General features: G+C 53.7%; 2 protein-coding genes across 3 annotated transcripts; one reads left to right on the forward strand and one right to left on the reverse strand.

The window, feature by feature from the left end:
- The first annotated feature begins 208 nt into the window (after nucleotides 1–208).
- Nucleotides 209–4,960, forward strand: Vgf (VGF nerve growth factor inducible). The gene is made up of 3 exons (XM_047534216.1): nucleotides 209–280; nucleotides 1,839–2,058; nucleotides 2,558–4,960. Exon 3 carries the CDS (start codon nucleotides 2,578–2,580, stop codon nucleotides 4,429–4,431), a length of 1,854 nt encoding a protein of 617 aa, XP_047390172.1. The 5' UTR covers nucleotides 209–280; nucleotides 1,839–2,058; nucleotides 2,558–2,577; the 3' UTR covers nucleotides 4,432–4,960.
- Nucleotides 4,961–5,800: 840 nt separating this feature from the next.
- Nucleotides 5,801–11,572, reverse strand: Ap1s1 (adaptor related protein complex 1 subunit sigma 1). Of its 2 annotated transcripts, none has more exons than XM_047534217.1 (5): nucleotides 11,487–11,572; nucleotides 9,538–9,716; nucleotides 8,840–8,948; nucleotides 7,815–7,952; nucleotides 5,801–6,544 (listed from the first exon to the last, which is right to left on the reverse strand). In XM_047534217.1, the coding sequence occupies exons 1-5, from the start codon at nucleotides 11,487–11,489 to the stop codon at nucleotides 6,497–6,499; spliced, it is 477 nt and encodes a 158-aa protein (XP_047390173.1). In that variant the 5' UTR covers nucleotides 11,490–11,572; the 3' UTR covers nucleotides 5,801–6,496. The 2 variants fall into 2 exon arrangements, with proteins under 2 accessions (XP_047390173.1, XP_047390174.1); XM_047534218.1 differs by lacking the exon at nucleotides 11,487–11,572 and adding an exon at nucleotides 10,976–11,088.
- Nucleotides 11,573–19,724: the final 8,152 nt, after the last annotated feature.

The following is a 19,724-nucleotide window of genomic DNA, read 5'->3' on the forward strand; positions in this document are numbered from 1 at the left end:
GGGGTAGGGTGTGAAGCACTGCCAGGAGGGTCTCTTTTCCTTTGAATTCTCCAGTCACCTTGGTTCTCAATAGTTTTCTCCTTTTTCCTTCTCCTTTAGCCTGCTTTTCCCACCTGCTCCAGGTTCCTTCCTTCCTTCCCCTTTCCCTGCCCCCATCTCTTCCCTTTCCTCTCTCCACTCCTCCCCACCTCTTTCCCCGCAGAGCTGATGGGCTTTCTTCTGGGAAAGTCGAGCCATTGATGGAAGCGAGAAGCCTCTTCTGGCTGTAGAGGGAAAGCACGTGAGTGTGCAAGTGTGTGAGTGTGCGAGTGTGCGGGGGGGACTTGGAATAAGGGTCAGTACTAGGAACGGATGAGGAGGGGGCTAGGACTGGCTCGGAAAGAGGCTCTGAGCCCCTGCAGAGAGCCCCGGTCCTGGTTTCCAGATTCTCAGGGTACCGGTGCCTTGCGTGTGCCCACAAACACCCCTGTGTCCGCAGTTCTTGTGTGTTTGGTGTGTGTCATTGTGACTCCCCCCTTTCCCTGCCCACGCCCCCGCACTGCTCTCCGCCTGCACCGCAGCCCCCTCCAGCCTCCCTCCCTCCCTCCCCTTCATTCCTGCAGTGGCTGCTCCCCTGGCCACCTTTCCCTCTCTCCTACCCCCTCCCCATTTCCGTCCTCCCCCCACCCCCGCCCACGCCTGGTCTCCCTTCACCGGACCCAGCTCGCTGATGGATTCTCTCTGCGCAATCTGTGCGTCATCGCCCCCCACTCCCGGAACCTCTAACTGTCCAAGCCCCCAGCCCCAACCCCTCTGGCAGGAGATACGGTCCAAGGGTCTGGTGGCAGAGAGGGTCTATCGCTGACGTTGCAGTCCCCCTCCCATTGGGTTCAAACCTTCCCTTTAAGTGGTGGAGAGAACTGGAGTTGAGTCACCCCCCTACCTGCGCAACCCCCTCCCCACCTGGTCTGGTCTCGCCCTCCAAACGTCCTTGGGTAGGGGGAGCAGAGGGAGGGAAAGAAGCTGGAGGAGGGTGGGAAGTGGACTAAGAGGCACAGCGGGGGCCTTGACATGCAAGGCAGTCAGCCGGACAGAAGGACAAGGCACACCTTTTTCTCCAGACACGAGTCGGTCGTGAACAGACACGACCCAGAGGCACACATCCTTAGTCTTCCCTTTTCTTTTCCGACTCGGACCCTTTCCAATGTGTACCAAAACCGCAAGATCCACCCATCTGCGGGGACCTGAGCCAGCACCCCGCAACGCAGATCCGCGGACAGCGCCCGCAGGCGAGCAGATCCGCCCCTCCTCTCAGGTTCACGCCGTCCTTGGGCGTGTTCCCCAAGGACCGTGAGGTCGAGGGGTAGGGAGCCCAGCCCCCTTCCCAGCTTTCAAATTCTTATCATCCCCCTCCCCAGTATTAATCTCCTACTGGTGCCCAGTCAGACGCTGGGGGTGCCCCCTTCCTATTCAGTTCAGCAACGCGAGCTCAGCAGCTGCAAGTTGTTTTGTAATCCACCCTCCCGCCTTCCAGCTCCTCTGCATCCACCCTTCCATTCACTCTCCCATTCATTCATTCATCCTTTTCTCCTCGTTCCTCCTTCATTCATTCATAGCCCCCTGCCCCGCCCGTCTCAGCATTCATTCATTCATTCATTCATTCATTTCCCGGAGCTTGGCTAGCGCACGCCCCTCCAGCTGAGGTCCTCAGTGCGCAGGCGCAGGCCCGGAGAGGAGCGCACACTCCAATCGCTGGGCGTCCTCCCTCCACCGGGCGCCCGCCCGCTTCCCCATGAATGAACATTGACGTCAATGGGGCGGGGCGCACCCACGTGATCCCGCGCGCTCCCCTTTATAAGGCGGCGAAGGCGCGGGCGCTGTCCAGCGTGCTGAAGCCCTAGCGAGCGAGCAGCCGGGAGCTGTGCCGACCCTGCTGAGCCCAGCCCACTGGACGCCAGACCTCGACCGTCGCTCTTAGCCCAGCCACCGCTCGAAGCCAAGGCGGACGGGTCCCGATCTTCCCTTGTCCCTACCCTGCCCCGACCCTCCTCTCCACCTCCCGCATCGTGACACCGGCTGGTAAATACTCCGCTGTCCGTCCCCCAAACCCTGAGCAGCCGTGGGTGTGAGGGAGGGTTCTCTCTCCTCCCGGATGGGGGTGTTAAAAACACAGCGGGGAGCCCCTGGTAAGGGTCCCTGGTAAATAGGGGAGTCGCAGCTTTTCTCTTGCTGCTGAAGTCGCCCACGCACCATCCGGGGAGTCCTGTGGGGAGGGAGCAGAGATTTTTCCCCCCTTATCCTTACTGCTTAGTACGTGGGCGCTGGCAGTGAGATGGCTCAGGGAGGGGGCGAAGAGCACTGGGTGAGAGGGTTGCAGGCGATCTTTTCCCATTTACACGACTTCAGAGATCGGCACATCTTCCTCCTTTGCTTCTAAACGTCCCTCTTCTGGGTAAGGTTAGGGGAATGAGGGAAGCCCCGGATTTCCTGCTTGAAGGTGGGGGAAGGGATCGTAGAATTAGAGAGCAGGGAATTCTTACAGAAATCCCCTCTTTATTTGGTTCCTTCTATTTTTCAGTCTCCGGCAGCCCCTTGGTCATGAAATCCCTCAGGTTGCCGGCTTCCGCCCTCTTCTGCTTCCTTCTACTGATCAAGGGGTTAGGAGCAGCGCCCCCGGGGCGCCCTGAGGCGCAACCTCCTCCCCTCAGCTCTGAGCATAAAGAGCCAGTAGCTGGGGTCGCAATGCCCGGGCAAAAGGATGACAGCACCCCAGAGGTCCGAGCCGCTCGAAATTCTGAGCCGCAGGACGAGGGAGAGCTTTTCCAGGGCGTGGATCCCCGGGCGCTGGCCGCGGTGCTGCTGCAGGCACTCGACCGCCCGGCTTCGCCCCCAGCGTCGGGTGGCTCCCAGCAGGGGCCAGCGGAAGACACAGCAGAAGCTCTGCTCACCGAGACCGTGCGCAGCCAGACCCACAGCCTACCGGCCCCAGAGACCCAGGCACCCGCGGCCCCGCCTCGCCCTCAGACGCAGGAGAACGGTCCCGAAGCGGGCGACCCCTCCGAGGAGCTCGAGGCGCTAGCGTCACTGCTCCAAGAACTTCGAGATTTCAGTCCGAGCAGTGCCAAGCGCCAGCAAGAGACGGCGGCAGCAGAGACGGAAACCCGCACTCACACGCTGACCCGAGTCAATCTTGAAAGCCCTGGGCCCGAGCGCGTATGGCGCGCTTCCTGGGGAGAGTTCCAGGCGCGCGTCCCAGAGCGCGCGCCTCTGCCGCCCCCCGCTCCCTCGCAATTCCAGGCGCGTATGCCCGAGAGCGGGCCCCTTCCCGAAGCCCACCAGTTCGGGGAAGGAGTGTCCTCCCCAAAAACACACCTGGGCGAGGCTTTGGCACCCTTATCCAAGGCGTACCAAGGCCTGGGCGCCCCCTTCCCCAAGGCGCGCCGGCCAGAGAGCTCACTCCTGGGCGGCTCCGAGGCGGGGGAGCGCCTACTACAGCAAGGGCTGGCGCAGGTAGAGGCCGGGAGGCGGCAGGCAGAAGCCACGCGGCAGGCCGCAGCGCAGGAAGAGCGGCTGGCCGACCTCGCCTCCGACTTGCTGCTCCAGTATTTGCTGCAGGGCGGGGCCCGGCAGCGCGGCCTGGGGGGTCGGGGGCGACAGGAGACGCAGGAGGAGCGAGAGAACGAGAGGGAGGAGGAGGAGGCGGAGCAGGAGCGACGCGGCGGGGAGGAAAGGGTGGGGGAAGAGGATGAGGAGGCGGCGGAGGCCGAGGCCGAGGCGGAGGAGGCGGAGAGGGCGCGGCAGAACGCGCTACTGTTCGCCGAGGAGGAGGACGGGGAAGCCGGAGCCGAGGACAAGCGCTCCCAGGAGGAGACGCCAGGCCACCGGCGGAAGGAGGCTGAGGGGGCAGAGGAGGGCGGGGAAGAGGAGGACGACGACGAGGAGATGGACCCGCAAACGATCGATAGCCTCATTGAGCTGTCCACCAAACTCCACCTGCCAGCCGACGATGTGGTCAGCATCATCGAGGAGGTGGAGGAGAAGCGGAAGCGGAAGAAGAACGCCCCTCCAGAGCCTGTGCCGCCCCCGCGGGCCGCCCCCGCCCCCACCCACGTCCGCTCCCCGCAGCCCCCGCCTCCTGCCCCCGCCCCCGCTCGAGACGAGCTGCCGGACTGGAACGAAGTGCTCCCGCCCTGGGATCGGGAGGAGGACGAGGTGTTTCCCCCTGGGCCCTACCACCCTTTTCCCAACTACATTCGGCCGCGGACACTGCAGCCGCCTGCGGCCTCGCGCCGCCGCCACTATCACCACGCCCTGCCGCCTTCGCGCCACTATCCGGGCCAGGAGGCCCAGGCGCAGCGCGCGCAGGAGGCTGCGGAGGCAGAGGAGCGCCGGCTGCAGGAGCAGGAGGAGCTGGAGAATTACATCGAGCACGTGCTGCTCCGGCGCCCGTGACCCGCCCCGGCCCCGCCCCCGCGCGTCCCCGCCGCGCGCGCCGCCACTCCCCCCTCCGTGTCGCTCCTCCGCCCTCTCGGTGTTTGCATGCGCCCCGGCCCCGCCCCTCGGCCGCCTCCCGGCCCCGCCCCCGCCCGCGGGCCGCTCTGCCTCCGGACTGTGCCGGGTCCTGCTGGACCTCTTCCCGGGTCTGAAGCCTGAACACCCAAAACTCACGGGCTACCCGGGACCAGCCCAGGTGGGCGGGTGGTTTGTGCGAGTTCCCTCCCCTCGGCGGGGCCCGGTCCCTAACTAGTCTCTTTAGGGACCTCCCCGTCCGAAACCGGAAAAAGCAGTTCCAATTAATTGTGTTAAAATATGTGTCTGTCTCTCGCCCTTCGGGCCTCTCTGGAGCCTCTCCGCTCTCTCCAAATCGCTGTGAATTTACCCCTTCTTTCCTCTCACTGTTGTAAATACCCCCCACGGAGGAAATAGTTTTGCTAAGAAATAAAAGTGACTATTTTATTAGGACTTTGTTCTCCATTATTCACCCGTCCCCTTGGGCCTGTGAGGTCCTTCCCAAGGGGCGGTGAGGGAAGCGCCAGCTACAAAACCCATCATTTCTTGCTATCCCCAGACCAAAACGAGGGTCGAGTCGGGGGACAGTGAAATCATATTGGGAGGGTGAATGTTTCCCACTTCAAGCGTGGGGGTGGGGCAGGTTAGCCACTGCTTCCCAGGACCCGCAGGAAAGTGGGAATAGTCAGCTGTCCAGTATGAAGCCACAAGCTTCCAGACCAAGGCACCACACATCAGAAGCGGCCACTGTGAAACTCCGTGTCCTAGGTGGTTCCCAGGTGCCACTTCACCCGCATCTCTCCCTAACTGCTCCATGAATTCCCTTGTCCTAGGTACTTTTGACAAGAAATGGAGAAGGACTGGCAGCCACAGAGACACCCTGCTGTTAAGCTGTTTCTCAACCCTTTCCTAAGCACAGACACCCTTGAACTCCTGATTCCCTTGCCAAAAGAAACTAAAGTGTTCCATGAGGAAATCTTAGCAGAGTGGACATTTTCTCTAGGAGTTGCTCCTGCCTGGGTGAAGACAGTGGTCAGAGGCGCTGAGCAGCCCAAACTGGGTAAGAGGGTCAGATCAAGTATGGAACTCCTAGTTAAATTTCAATTCCAGATAAACAATGGATCTTTTTAGAACAAGTGTGTCCCCAGCGACTGCATGGGATACACTTCTAAAGTATTTGTTGTCTGTCTGACATTAGAACTCAGTTGGGTACCCTGTATTTTTTCTTCCTAAGTCTGGCAATGCCATTCTGGGAAAAGGCTAACAGGTAGTGTACCCTCGGCCTTCCTTCACAAAGCAGAGGCAAGCCAAGTCCAGAAACACTTTTTCCTTTTATTTCGGAATAAAGGAAATAAAGGTGGACACTTTGCCCGCCCCTCCCCCTTAGCTCTTGCCTCACCCAGAACAGAGTGGAGGAGGCACAGGGCCAGTGTCCCAGAAAGCCTGCCCTTCCCCCAGCCCTTCCTTCAAAGTGGCAAGGTTAGAAAAAAATTAACTATGTTGTTCCTGCCCTGGCACTGGACAGGGGCCCCACGATGGCCAAGGAGGAGGTGGGGGCAGGTGAGGGAAAAGGCCCCCTCCCAGCAGAGAAGCTGCCCTGGCTGGCTAGGGGGAGGGGTGGAGGTAGGTTTTGGGGCAGAGGAGAGAGAAGAGCCCTGAAGACCTTTTCCCTTTAACCTGACATATTTATATATTTACAGTCATAAGTGGGGGAGGATTTCTGGGTGACGTTGGTTCTTCAAAGGCAGGGAATGACAGCCAAATAGCACCCCGTCTTGGTCACATTTTCCTGCCTCCTAGCTCCGAAAGCCTTTAGTGGGAAAGGTGGGGGTGGAGCAAGGGAATGTTTGAAGGGCCGGAGCCCACGGCTCCCTCCAAAGGTGAGGCGGCAGAGGAGGGGCAGCTGGGTCCCACCAAGAGAAGGGCCCTGAGGGACGCGGGAGAAGCAGCTACCATGCCCTGCCTCTCCACCAGCTCCCCCAGCTCCACGGGGCCCGGCCGGCAGGGGCTATGCCAGACCCATCTCCTCCAGCACACTGCGCGGCGACTCATCCTCCTGAGGCAGAGACAGACAGGGTGACGCAGAGACACCACGAGAGGCAGACAGGGTGGGCGAGACAACCGGCAACCACGAGGAAGGTGGCGGAGTTGGGGGCACAGAGAGACACAGGGTGGGAGAGAGAAGCCAACATGAGCCCAAGGCTGGAGCGGCTGCGAGCCCTCAGGCGCGCTCACCAGCCTCCCAGCACCACCCCAGCATCCACAGTGGCACGGAGGGTCCAGGCTGAGCCCATCACCACCCAGAGAACCCAAAGCCAGGAGCTGGGTGAGCAGGGGGCTTGGCCTCGGGGCAGCTGGGATGGGAGCAGGAAACCTGCTTTCTGCGGGGCTGGTGGGTAGATAGCGGGGTCCTAGTGTTCAGGATTGGGGGAGGTAGTAAGAGGTTGTCACCAAGTCCCCGAGGGAAGGTGAACTCGACTGCAGAGAGATGAGTCATTAGGGTCTGAGCAGAGCACTAGTAACCAGGGTGGGGGTGTGTGCCAGGGCACGTGTGTATGTGTGTGTGTGTGTGTGCGCGCGCATGTGTGTGTGTGTGTGTGTGTGTGCGTGTGTGTGTGAGAGAGAGAGGGAGAGAGAGAAAGGGAGAGGGAGAGAGAGAGACGGAGGAACTGGACCGGTGACATGTGGGTTCAGTTTTACCCTTTCTCCTCAGGCAGGGATGAACCCCCCTCCGCCCCTTTCTCCCCCTCCTCAGAGCCAGCTCAGGTCGGCTTGCTCGTCATTGCAGATTCCGGTGACTCATCTCCCTGCACCAAAGCTCAGCAGTGGCACAGCAGAGAGGGGGCAGGCAGCAATGGGGTGAGGGCGGGGGTGCTGGATAGCAGGGGGACCAACATCCAGGCACCCTCCACTGCAGCCCCCAACCCTCATGTCCTTCTACTCCTGCAGAGGCTTTTGAATGTGTGCGTTTCAAAAAATCAGGGAAGAAAAGACTGATCTCCCAGTGGCCCTGTCCAATTCTATAGAAACCCTCGACAGCAAGAGAAGCACTGAGGAGTCAAAGGAGATTCAGCTGGGAGAAGACACCTTGGGTCTTGGGGAGAAGAGAGCTTGGAAGGAGGGGACAGTTGGCACAGATGTGTGATGGTCCTTCCACCTCCCACTCCAAGGGGTCAGGGCTTGAGGGCAAGCTGGGCAGATGGGCGTGGTGGGGGCCAGACGCCGCAGGGAAGGGGGCCCCCTCGGTGGCGGGCAGGGTGTCCAGGGGGAGACAGGTCCCCTCTGCTGTGATGCTCTTGCTCCTCCTCACTGTCCCCGGCCCGTACCTCCTGCAGCAGGTCAGCCTGTTCGATAGCCTTCAGCACACTCTTCTTAGAGGTGTCCTGGACGTCCCCTCCCATCAGAAACTCATCGAGGATGAAGTAGGCCTTCTCGAAGTTGAAGATGATGTCCAGCTCGCACACCTGGGAGGGGAGGAGTGGGCAGAGTGGCCCATCGAGGTGTGCCAGTCCCCCGTTTTCCCATGGCCACTCCTTACCATGGGTTCTTGCCCTGGGTCTCACTCAGTACTGGGTCTCGCTTTTTTTTCCCTTCCTCTTGACTCTTCCCCGCCCATCTTGAAATGTGAATTGCCTTGTCTGTCCTTGTCTGTGGTTCCTGCTGAACTGCCTCTAAAATCTGCACTGCTGTTCCCACCAGAGGCTGTGCCAGCCTCCATCCCTGGCATTGTGGACAGGAGACACTGGTCCATGGGGTACAAGATTTGAATCCCAGGCAGGGTTCTGCCAAGACCCATGGAGTGTCTCAGCCTCAGTTTTCTCATCTGAAAATGGGGTTATCCACACCTCTTTAAAGGATGGAATAGGAGCAAAGAGAACCCCACAGGGCTTTGTGGAGTGGGATACAAATCATGGAGTCATTTTTATTCCTCATCCAGGATCTGAGTTGTCTGCCAAGCCTCAGGGTCCACCCCAGATCGGTTAATTCGGATCTCTAGCGTGGGACCCTGGGCATTACTATATTAAAAACTCTCCACAATACAAAGCCAAGGTCAGAACCACCGAGGAAATCTGAACTTGGTTTCTTCCTTGCACAAGAGGTCTGAGCTGAGCTCTCTGTGGAGATTAAGTGGCAGATTCTGCCCTCTCCCCACCCCACCTCAGCCCTGGGCTTATTAAGGGGCACAGCTAATAGGCTTAAAGCTTAAAAGGGGAGATTAATTACTGTTCTCATTGCTTCAACTTCATCTCTCCCCTGAGACTTCCAGAGTAAAGATGACTTAGATGGACCCTGGAGTTTAGCAGAAAGGGGGATTTCTGGGTATAGAAACTGGGGTGAGTGGGGGACTTACACTGCCAAAGTATTTGTCCAGGAGTTCCACGTATCGGTGGATCAGCTCCAGGGTGATGAGCTCATTGTCTTGGCCCTCAATGGCGCAGCAGAAGTAGAGGCTGGCATATCTGTGGAGTGGACATGTGAGACAGCTGGCAACTGGCGCTGGAACCCAGGTATTCGAGTTTAAATCTACTATCGGCCCAAGGTCTGTGCCCCAACTGGACACAGGCAGGTGGCTCTCGGGTATGCAAAGAGTAACTCTGCCTGCCTCTCCGAAACAAGTAAGGACGCATGCTCTTTCCTTCTTGTCCTCTGACCTGCTCAGTTTGACTCAGCAAAACCTGAGCCAACTAATTGACCTGCTCAGAAAAGGAACTGGAAAGGGTATGTGTGGGGGGTGTGCCTGTGTGCTGGGAAAAGTGGGACAAGGCCTCTGACTGGTGAGAGAGAGCAAGGGACATGTGCAGTGGACAAGATAGAGCCTATAGGGACAGAAGTGTGTGTGTGGCAAGTGCCAGGCTTGAGCAATACCAGGCAGGGAGCAAGAATTTCTTCAAGGGGTGTTTGGAGAGGAAAGGAGGTTGGTGTTCATTGCTGTTCTCAGCACACAGCTCTCCCTGACCCAAGAGGCACCTATTTCTCAGCCATTTCAACTCTTTGCCAAACTTCAATCCAGCAGGATCTGGACGGGTCTGCAAGCAGGTGGGAAGTCACCTCTTATAGACAACTTTGAGGTCCCTCCACTCCAGAAAGCTGCACATCTTGGGTTTTCGAGCCAGGACAACCTGCATAAGCTCCCGAACCATCTTCTTCCGCTCTTTGTCTGACGTGGCCAGGTACCATTTTTGCAGCCGCAGCTTTCCCTGACGGCTGAACAGCAGCATGAATCGCATCTAGAGGACACGGAGGACCAGAGTAGAGGCTCGGAGATTTGGTTCTGAACCTCCTTCCTCCATACCCACAGCTCCCAACTCAGTCCCCAGATTCTCTGCTCACAGCTGCTACTTTCTTAAAAAATCTAGCCCCTGGCTCTCAACTCTGGGTGTTCCCACCATCAGGCGACTTTCCTTCTGGGGGAAGCTGTAGCTTCGGCATCTGTCATTTGGGTTCAGATCCTGGCTATAGTTGGGTAAATTATGTCTTTGGGTCTCAGTTTCCCTATCGGTAAGATGGAGATGGTAAAAGTCCCTCCCTTTCAGAGCTGTTAGAGGAATTATATGAGTTGATATAAGCAATAGTGCCTGGCACATAGTAGGCATTGTAACGTGTTATTATTTTTATTCCCTAATGCCTGTTTCCTACCCTTGCTTTCCAAAGGAGATAAAATGCCTAACACGGTGACAAGTGGTGCCGAGTTAATACAAAGAGATGCCAGTTCTCTTCTGTGCTCCTTGTACCTACCACCATGCTGAAGTGGGGTACTTTGTCTCAAGCTACCTCAACTTTCCACCCTATCCTAGTCATAAGCCCTTGCCGATGTCCCTAACAGTGTCCTCCACTGAGTCATACGCTCAGGGGTATCCTTCTCTGTATATGTACATGTGTCCAGCACAGGACTTGGTGTCAGGATGATCAAACTTCACCCTCCAGTCATTTGATCCCTAGCTTTTCTCTCTACTTCCTTTTAGGGTGCCTCCTGCTAAGACCCACACCTTTCTCCCTTTCAGTCTCTCGCTTAGGACAGGGTCATCCAGGGTGGCTCCCCTAGGAAAAGTCTGTGGAACAAAGAGCAAACTGGGTGTGCAGCCCTCACTACCTCGTGCACCCCTGCTCCCCAATTCCGGTGCCCCTTCCTGGACTCATTTGCTCCCAGCAACTCCCTTCTCCGTGGATATTAGCAGAGCTGGAATCCCTGAGTGTGTGCAACAGTACTGGTTTAGTAGGTTAAAAATCAGAATTCGGAGAACTGCTTTTTTGTTTGTTTGTTTGTTTTTTGCGGTTTTTTTGGGGGGGTGGTGGGGAAGGAGGAGAACCGAGGGGCCCCACGGAGCCCGGGTGCAGCTAAGACGGGGGTGGAGAGCCAGCAGGAAGACGGAAGGCCTGGGTTCCGGAAAGAGAATAGACTGGGAGGCGGAGAGCGAGAGCCCCGGAGCCGGGGATCCCAAAACCTGGGTCCCCAGTGCAAACCCTCCAGCCCACTCCGCCTCCCCACCTCAGCCCGGGCTGGGCACGCGTGGCCGGGAACTGAGGCGGGACGTTCACTCCTCGGACCCGGAAACGACGCCCTCCGACCGCCCGCTTCCCCGCGGGTCCCGATCCTGCCTGGGCCGCAGGGAAGAGCGTTTCGGTGACCCGCGACCCCCGCTCCCTCTCTCCCCGAACAGACCCCGCGCCCCTCTCCTTCCGGCGCTTCCCTGCGGCAGGGGTCGGGGCTCCCTGGACCGAGCCCCGAGCCCTGAGAGCTTCTCCCGGCTCGGGACGGTCCCGCCGCCCCCAGACAGTCCCCTCGGGCCGCACAAATGCGCCCCCTCCCCGCCCCTCTCCCGAGTGCCATTTCCATCTCTTCCTCCCCAGGCCGGCTCGCCCACCCGCTCAGAGGAGTGGGTCCTCTGAGGACCAGAGGGAGGAAAGAGCGGCTCCCAACGAGGGCGGCCCCCGAGGACCCCCGCAGGTGCAGCCCACGCCCCTCGGTTCCCCCTCCCCTCCCTCTTCGCACAGCCTACCATCCTGCAGCCTCCGGCTCGGCGCGTCCCTCTTCGGCCACCGTAGGCGCCAGCTCCACTCCCTTTCTTATCCTTTCTCTTCCTTCCCTCCCTCTCCGCCGAAGCCCCGCCCCGTCCCGCCCCGGCACGGAGACCCATCTCGCGGCGCACTGCGCAGGCGCCAACGCAGCGGGGCGCGCGGGCGGGGCTGGAGGCGGAGAAGCGGAAGCCATGGCAACCAGGTCCTTGACTTCAGCTTTGAGAAGCTCAGTCGTCATGGTAACAAGGCTATCTTGTGGGTTGGTTGGAGGATGGGGGAAGAGGACAATGAGGTCCTCGCGCTTTGGAGCCTTGGGGGAAAAAGGCGGGAAAAGGGGTAAGAGGTGTCGTGGACTTTGCGGGGAAGCAGGGAGGACCAATGGCAGGGAAACAGGTAGTTAAGGGGGAGCAGGGGAGAATTAGATGAGGGGAGGTGACATTACATGGAAAAGAGGAAGACAAAGGGTGGTGGGGGCATGAGGAAAGTATAGAGCTCAAGTGTGCACTAAGAATCTACTAGAACAGCAGTCTATTAGAGAGAAATATATAGGAAGCAAGAGGGATGAGAAGAGAAAAGAGAAGGCTGATACAAAAGATAGAGGGGGAAAGAAAAAGAATCCTAAAAGGTTAGTGTGGGTCAGCACTGAACAGGGGAGGTGTAAACATGAGAACAGTGTAAGCTGTAATAGGAGCCTTCAGTGGGGGGTGTCCTAAAGTAAGGGAGTATGGATTTAAAGGACAACCCTTGGGCTGGGGATATAGCTCAGTTGGTAGAGTGCTTGCCTTGCGTGCCCAAGGCCCTGGGTTCAATCCCCAGCACTTGAAAAAAAAAAAAAAAGACAACCCTTATATTTTATGTTGAAAAATTAATAACTCTAGTTCCCCTTATCCTCCGGGGATTATGTTTCAAGACCCCAGTGAATAAAACCAGATCCTTCATAAAGTATGTTTTTTTCCTACACATACACACATACCTACCTACGATAAAGTTCAGTTTACAATGTAGACACAATAAAAGATTAACATCAGTAATGGAAAAGGGGAACAGCTGGGCAAGGTGGGATACTCCTATAATCCCAGCAACTCTGGAGGCTGAGGCAGGAGGATCACAAGTTCGAGGTCAGCCTCAGCAACTGAATGAGGCCTTAAGTAACATAGCAAGACTCTGTCTCAAAATAAAAAATAAGGGGCAGGGGTTGTGACTTGGTGGTAGAGCGCTTACCTAGCACTTGTGAGGCACTGGGTTCCATCCCCAGCACCACATACAAATAAATAAATGAAATAGAAGTATTGTGTCCATCTATAACTAAAATATTTAAAATAAAAAGGGCCAGGGATATAGCTCAGTGGTAAAGCACCCTTTGTACCAAAAAAGCGGGGGTAATTATAACAATATACTGTAATAAAATTGCCAGCATCATTACTCTTGGACTTTGGAGTGGTTATTCAATAAGCTGTGGGTTACTTGGACACAAGCGTTGCAGACTGCTGCAGTCAATCTGACAGCCATGGTGGCTACCGAATGACTAATGGGTGGCTAACATATTCAGTGTGGATACTCTGGGCAAAGAGATGATGTGGATGGAGCTAGATTACATGAGAATGATGTGCAATTTAAAATTTATAAATTGTTTCTTTCTGGAAAATATCAGTATTTGGGGACTAGAGTTGATTGCAGGAAACTGAAACTGAAACTACAGAAACTGTGGATCAGGGGGACTACTGTATCTATCTCTAGATCACTGTTGGCAACCAATGATGTTTTTATTTTTGAATAGCACTTGAAGCACTGGTTGGTGAAATCTTATCTGTCTTCATTTTTCTTGTTCTTTGTCAACAACAATTGCTACTAATAAAGTGGAACAATTATGATGACATACTGTAATACAGTTGCTACTTTTGCACTTTAGAGCAGTTATGAAAAAAAAGTACGGGTTCCTTGAACACAAGGACAGCAGTATTACCACAGTCAGCCTGATAACCAAGGCAGCTACAACGACGTTGTTGGTAAATGATGAATACAGAGAATCTGTGCCCTGGAGGTAAGATGCTCCAGTGGCAAGAGGGTGGGCCTAGGTCACCTGTCATGGAATCTTGTCTCTAACCCTTACTTATATATATGACTGGGCTAGGCATGGCTCAGTGGTAGCATGCTCGCCTAGCACATATGAGGTCCTGGGTTCAACCCTCAGCACCAAATAAAAATACAATAAAGGTACTGTGTCCACCTACAATTAAGAAAATATATTTATAAAGAAGTATGGCCACAGGTGAGTCATTGAACCCTCTATCTTGTTAGGAATCTTGCAGGTGGTTTCAGGGATTAAAGGTAAGATATAGAAAATATTTGACACCTTGTAAACACTTGATTATAGTAGCTATTAGTTTTTCTGTTTCACTCATTTCTTCTGTTTTTTTATTCTTTGTTTTTCATTTCCCTTTCTCCTCTGCCTATCCTTTATTGCTTGCTAATGGCGCAGTCTAAGGCATAAGGTATATAGCAGGGATATCTTGCTGATGGCGTGGAGAGTTGACTGAATAATCTTGGCATTACTTATTAGGTAAAGAATAAGACCCATGAAGCAAATTGTTAGAATCAGAAAGGGTGAGTCATTATGGAGTTTAAGGGAAAGGACAGAAAGCAAAACACATAAAAAGAATTGGGAGAGAAGAGAAGGCTGTGTAGAAGGAAGTATGAGCATCTGAGGCGAAGAGACAGCAGGCTGCCAAAGTTGGGAAGCTCTAGAGAGGTCAGCTCCAACACTCCTTGGATAGCTGACACTTTCTAGAATTCCTCAGCTCAGTGGGATAGGTCTAATTGCAGAGAAGATAAGATGAACGAGGGGACTGTTAGAAATATGGGTTTGGCTCATGTGGAATAACAGAATTCAAGTGGCTGAGATGAGTTAGAAAGTGGTAGACTGGGTTTCTTCTTCGTTAGTGAATGGTGGACTTGGAGAATCCAGGAGTGAGTGCAGCTGGTGCCCGGAGGTGAGTTCCGACTGGATGCCGTGGGCAGATGGGAGTCATTATGGTTGTCTGAGCTGGTGAATCACTCGGTGCACGCAGTGTTAAGAACATTAATCACTTAGTAATGTGTGGCGCAATTTGAAAGGACAAAATGGAAGGCTGGAAGATGATCAGAGAGGCAGTTTTGGGCACCCAAGTGCAAGGGTGAAACGGGGAGGGACAAATCAGAGGTACCTGTGGTGGACCAACCAGCGGACCCTGATGAGTCATCTAAGTGGGACAAAGGGAGAAGACTCAAGGAGGGGCCGGAGGCCTAGTGAGGCCCTCTGAATAACTGGAAGAGGCGAGGTTCTCCGTCACAGCGAGGGACAGTGCTTGTACTGTCACCCGCCAAGTCACGCTGACACCTCCCCTTGCTTTTCCTCACGTGGCTGTCGAGGTGGTTCCTGCAGCGTTTGCAGGGTGGCCCAGCTGGAAGCCTGGCATCCTTTGAGTCTATCATCTGCGGTTTCCCTTTTTTGGTGCCTGTGACACTCACTTTTGGTCCGTTCTCTAAGTAATTGCCTTAGTCCATTTGTGCTGCTCTAATAAAATACCTCCAACCAGCTGGTTTACAAAGAACACAAGTTTATTTCTCAAAATTCTGGGGGCTGGAAAGTCCAAGATCAGGGTGCCAGCTGGTTTGATGTATAAGGGCTGTTCTCTGCCTCCAAGATGGCGCCTTCTGGCCGTGTCCTCACATGGTGAACAAGACCAGAGGGGCTACGTGGAGGGCAGGCTGGGCCCTGCTCTGAATTACTCCTTGATGTAAGGAAAAGCAGTTTTCAGGCTGTGCCTAAACCTGAGTTACTCCGTTTTGTAAAACAGTAGTTTTACAAAAGATATTTTGCCATAAGCTTCTCCATTTTGAGTGTCAGAATGAAATGACTCTACACCTTGTTTGTACACGTAAATAACACCATCTGCCTGGCACAACCATAAGGCACAAACTGACAAATAAATTAACCATGCTAATAGGAATGACCACCTATGGACTAATGGAATTAGTCAGAAGCGCCTGGATGCACGAGTGTATCAAATTCATCTCCGAAAAACCAGGCCCCATGAGTTCATCAAACACCAGCCCCCTCACTTGAGGCCCATAGAAGGACAACTGGACATGGCAGCACCCTGACCCCGTCATCTGGTCACTGGTCAGGAGCTTTGCCCAGGAAAATTGCCACAGTGATGGACTGATTTCCTGTCCCATCGGGCTTCCTCAGAGCATGGTTTCTCCTGCCTGTGACGGCCACGTTCAGCCCCCTTCAAGCTGATGCTCTAAACTGCTATCCATCTGGACCTTGGCCTAGAATAAGTTCCTGCATGTTGAACAAGCTCTTTGGTTGGTTCCTGATCTTATTCGATCACTCACAGGAGCTCTGCATTAGTATCTGCTGTCTGCCTTTATTCTGAATCCCTGTGGCTGTCTTAACCCTTAGCCTTCTGTGACACACGGAGTGTGATGTGTGACTTGAGTGCAATAGATATTAGAAATTAAGATTAGAACTTGAATTTGCCCAACTTTTGCCTATCAGGTGACCCACAAGTATTCAGTCAACTGCAACTGATGAAAGTGGGGTAGCGTGTGACTTTATTGTCATTCGTTAAATTCTGACACTGTGGAAAGACACAAACATGTTAGGTCTAAGTGAGTGACCGTGTGCTCACAACAGGCTGAGTAAATAAATATAAATAATCAAGAGGATGAAATCCCTCAAGCTCTTTTATAAGGACACCTAATCCTATTCCTGAGGATTGCTCAGTCACCTCTCAAAGGCCACCTGCTTAATACTGTTGCATTGGGGATTAAGTCTTGACCTGAACTTTAAAGCAGACTCCATTGTTCAAACCATCGCAGAACTGGGCATGGTGGTGCATGTGGGAGGTTTAGGCAGGAGGATAGCAAGTTCAAGGCCATCCTGGGCAATTTAGTAGACCTTGTCTCAATATAGAAATAAGCACATAAAGACAAAGGACTGGGGAGCACCCAGTGGTAGAGCACCCCTGGATTCAGTCTCCCAATACTGTAAGACAAAACATAACAAAACAAAACGAGACATAAAAATAGCAACAGTTCATAATTCCCTGATGATGTCATTTGCATTTTTTTAAAAAAGTTTTTTTAGTGATAATTTATATGGAAGCTTATCGTATGCTGTTACCCTCAGTCCTGTACATTTGTATACTTTCTGTGGTAGACGCTTATCATTCTTTTTTGTCTCCCAGACTCTAGACCCCCTTCTTACAGTTTGGGAACTCCCCATCTTGAGTCTAGGGGGACATAGATCACCATCCCAGTACAGCATTGGAAATTTCCAGACACTGTACTTTGCAACCTCCTTTGTGGGCACAGCATATGCATGTCTGGTGGGCTCTTCCCATCTGTGCACCTGCCTGGACTCTGGTCTAGGAGGGGGTGAGGTGATGGAGGGCAGGTCAGACTCTAGCAAGGGCAGAGGATTCCTGGGATAGTAGTGCAGTGGTGCTGGGGACTGTCCTGGGTCCAGTGAGGGGATGGATGTAGGGGGCACAGCCGGGATTCGGGGTTTTATTCCTAGTATGAGACTGGAGACTTGGTTCCCCGAGCTCCCTAATTTCCTTTTATGCTTCAGTTAGAGTTGGTTTACAGCCCGGCGTGGCGGCCGCCTCAGCTACTAAGCGAGGCCCTAAGAAATGTAGAGAGATCCTGTCTCAAAATAAAAATTTAAAAAGGGCTGGGAATGTGGTTCAATGGTTAAGCGCCCCTGCATTCAATCTCTAGTACCAACAAAACCAAACCAAACCAGAGTTAGTTCCTGTAGCATCTGCATTCAATCTCTAGTACCAACAAAACCAAACCAAACCAGAGTTAGTTCCTGTAGCATCTGCATTCAATCTCTAGTACCAACAAAACCAAACCAAACCAGAGTTAGTTCCTGTAGCATCTGACCGAGAACTGACTGGTGAACTTCCTCATAGTGCCTTGTCATCTGCTGACCTCATCTGAGAGTCAGCCTCATCCCTTCAGCTCAACTGCAGGCTTCCGTGGATGGAACCGAACACATCGCCCGCACAGAGCTGGTTGAATGGCTCCAGTTCTGGTCTACGTGGACTATTGTTCTGACTTGAGGGCATGCCCCAGACTTCATGTGCTGGCACCTGAACTCCTGTGTGTTGGGAGGGGGGATCTTTAAGAGGTGACTGGGTGGCTAAAGGGGATCAGTGCCTTTCTCATTCCTGCAGGGCCAGACTGGTTACCTAGAAAGGGTTGTCATAAACCAAGTCCACCCTTCCCGTTCCCTCTTCTGCACAGGCCCAATCGCCCTTTGGTTTTCTTCCGTGAGTCGAAACGGCAGCAGGCCTCTCTAGAAGCCATGCAGATGCCAGAGCCATGCTCCTGAACATCCCGGCCGCCAGAACTGTGAACCTGAATAAACCTCTGTTCTTTATAAATTACCCGGGCTTAGTTATTCCATTATAGTGACAGAGAATGGACAAAGATAGTTATCAAATATGAATATTTAAATCTCACTTCTTACCCAGAATAGATTAAATTCTGATTTCTTATTGAATGCTGTACATTTCACATCTGCTATTCCTGCTAGAGGATAAACGGCCTTCTCTAGATGTTTCGGTACAGAGTGGACACCTGGCAGGTGCCTGCCGTCTGTGTGTGGATCCCCCATGTGAAGGGTCCGCTGCCATCTCAAACTTCACTTGCCACAAGTGAGTTGCCACCTCCTTCCACCTTCCTGTGAATCCACCCCATCTCTTGATTCCCCATGTGGCTACTGTCACTGACTATCCCTATGCTCACAGGCTATAAGCCTGGGACTCGAAGGGTAACAAGAAAGGACACACACCAGAGAGACGGGAAACACTGGCTGGGTTATCTGAGAGGGAGAGAGCAACAGAAGCCCACCCAGCGACTTGGGACAGCACCCTCACCTGTGTCCCCAGAACCTGTCTTTTGCCATGATTTTTCCTTTGTGCTTTTGCTGACACCGTTTTCTAGAATGTTCTATCAGACCCAAATCCATCATATTCATCCTTTAAGATTTCAAACATCTGGTCCTCTGGTGAACCTTATGTTCTAGTCTGGACTAGAGCAATTGTTTCTAGAATGTTCCTTTTGATCATTCTTGCCATGGCATGCAAATCCTTTCAGCTTTCTGGTGTCTGTTCTCCTTAGGTATTAAGAAGCATCACTTATTCTTTTTCTTGATGCTACATAGTACCTAATGCAACGTTTGGTTCTCAAATAAATTTTTGTTAAAATGGATGGAGTTCAAACAAGACTTTGGTTGAAACCACAGCTGCTTTGCTTTGGAGAAGAGCCTTCCATTAGAGTCAAAGCGACATCTGGTGGTGGGGGGACAAAAGGCTGTGTTCAGGAAGCTCTCGATCTGGCCGGAGAGGCGGCAGGTGTAAACGCACAAGGTTCTGGTGACTGGCATGTGAGGGCAGCACTGTGGTGCTCTCTGAGTCCTTGGTGTCAGGGGAGACTTGTTGCTGCTCGCATATGCCACAGAGAGAAGCAACAGCACAGCAGCAAGCACAGAGATGCCTGCTACCTGGGTCTGTTAGGTAATAATACCAGTAATGGCGGGAGCTGGGCCCAGTGGCACCTGTAGTCCCAGTTGCTCAGAAAGCTGAGAAGCTGAGGCAAAAGGATCTCTTGAACCCAGGAGTTGGAGTCCAGCCTAGGCAACATAGCAAGACCTTGTCTCCAAAAATATAATAATAATAATAATAATAATAATAATAATAATAGCAAGTTACTTAACCTCTCTATGTCTTAGGTTTCCTCATCTCTCCATGAATGTTTGCCACTATCATTACAACAAAACTTACCTCAGGAGCCACTTCAAAAAAGGGTTTGGAAAACAGATAGTATCTCCTGGATCAATCTTGTCCTGATAGAATATTTTTACCTTCAAGGGACGTCTAACACTCATGCCCGTGGCCCTCGATGGTCAGGTACATAACCTCATGGTGTGAGATTGACAAGAAATTCGCAGAAACGGTGGCCAGAGGCAGGTCTTGTTAGTGTTTCATCCCTAAAGAACTAGAGAAAGGAAAAAAAAACTTTGAACAGCCAAGGAAGGGGGCCAGGGCGAAGTCAAACCGGGGGTCAGGCCTCGCGCTGCGACACCGCATGCTCTTCTTTGTCCTCGCAGTTTCAGAGAAGCTGAGCATGCTGTTAAGTGGGGCAGTTCCTGATGCAAACTT

This window comes from Sciurus carolinensis, chromosome 18 (assembly GCF_902686445.1).
Source record: "Sciurus carolinensis chromosome 18, mSciCar1.2, whole genome shotgun sequence".
NCBI classification, from domain to species: domain Eukaryota; kingdom Metazoa; phylum Chordata; class Mammalia; order Rodentia; family Sciuridae; genus Sciurus; species Sciurus carolinensis.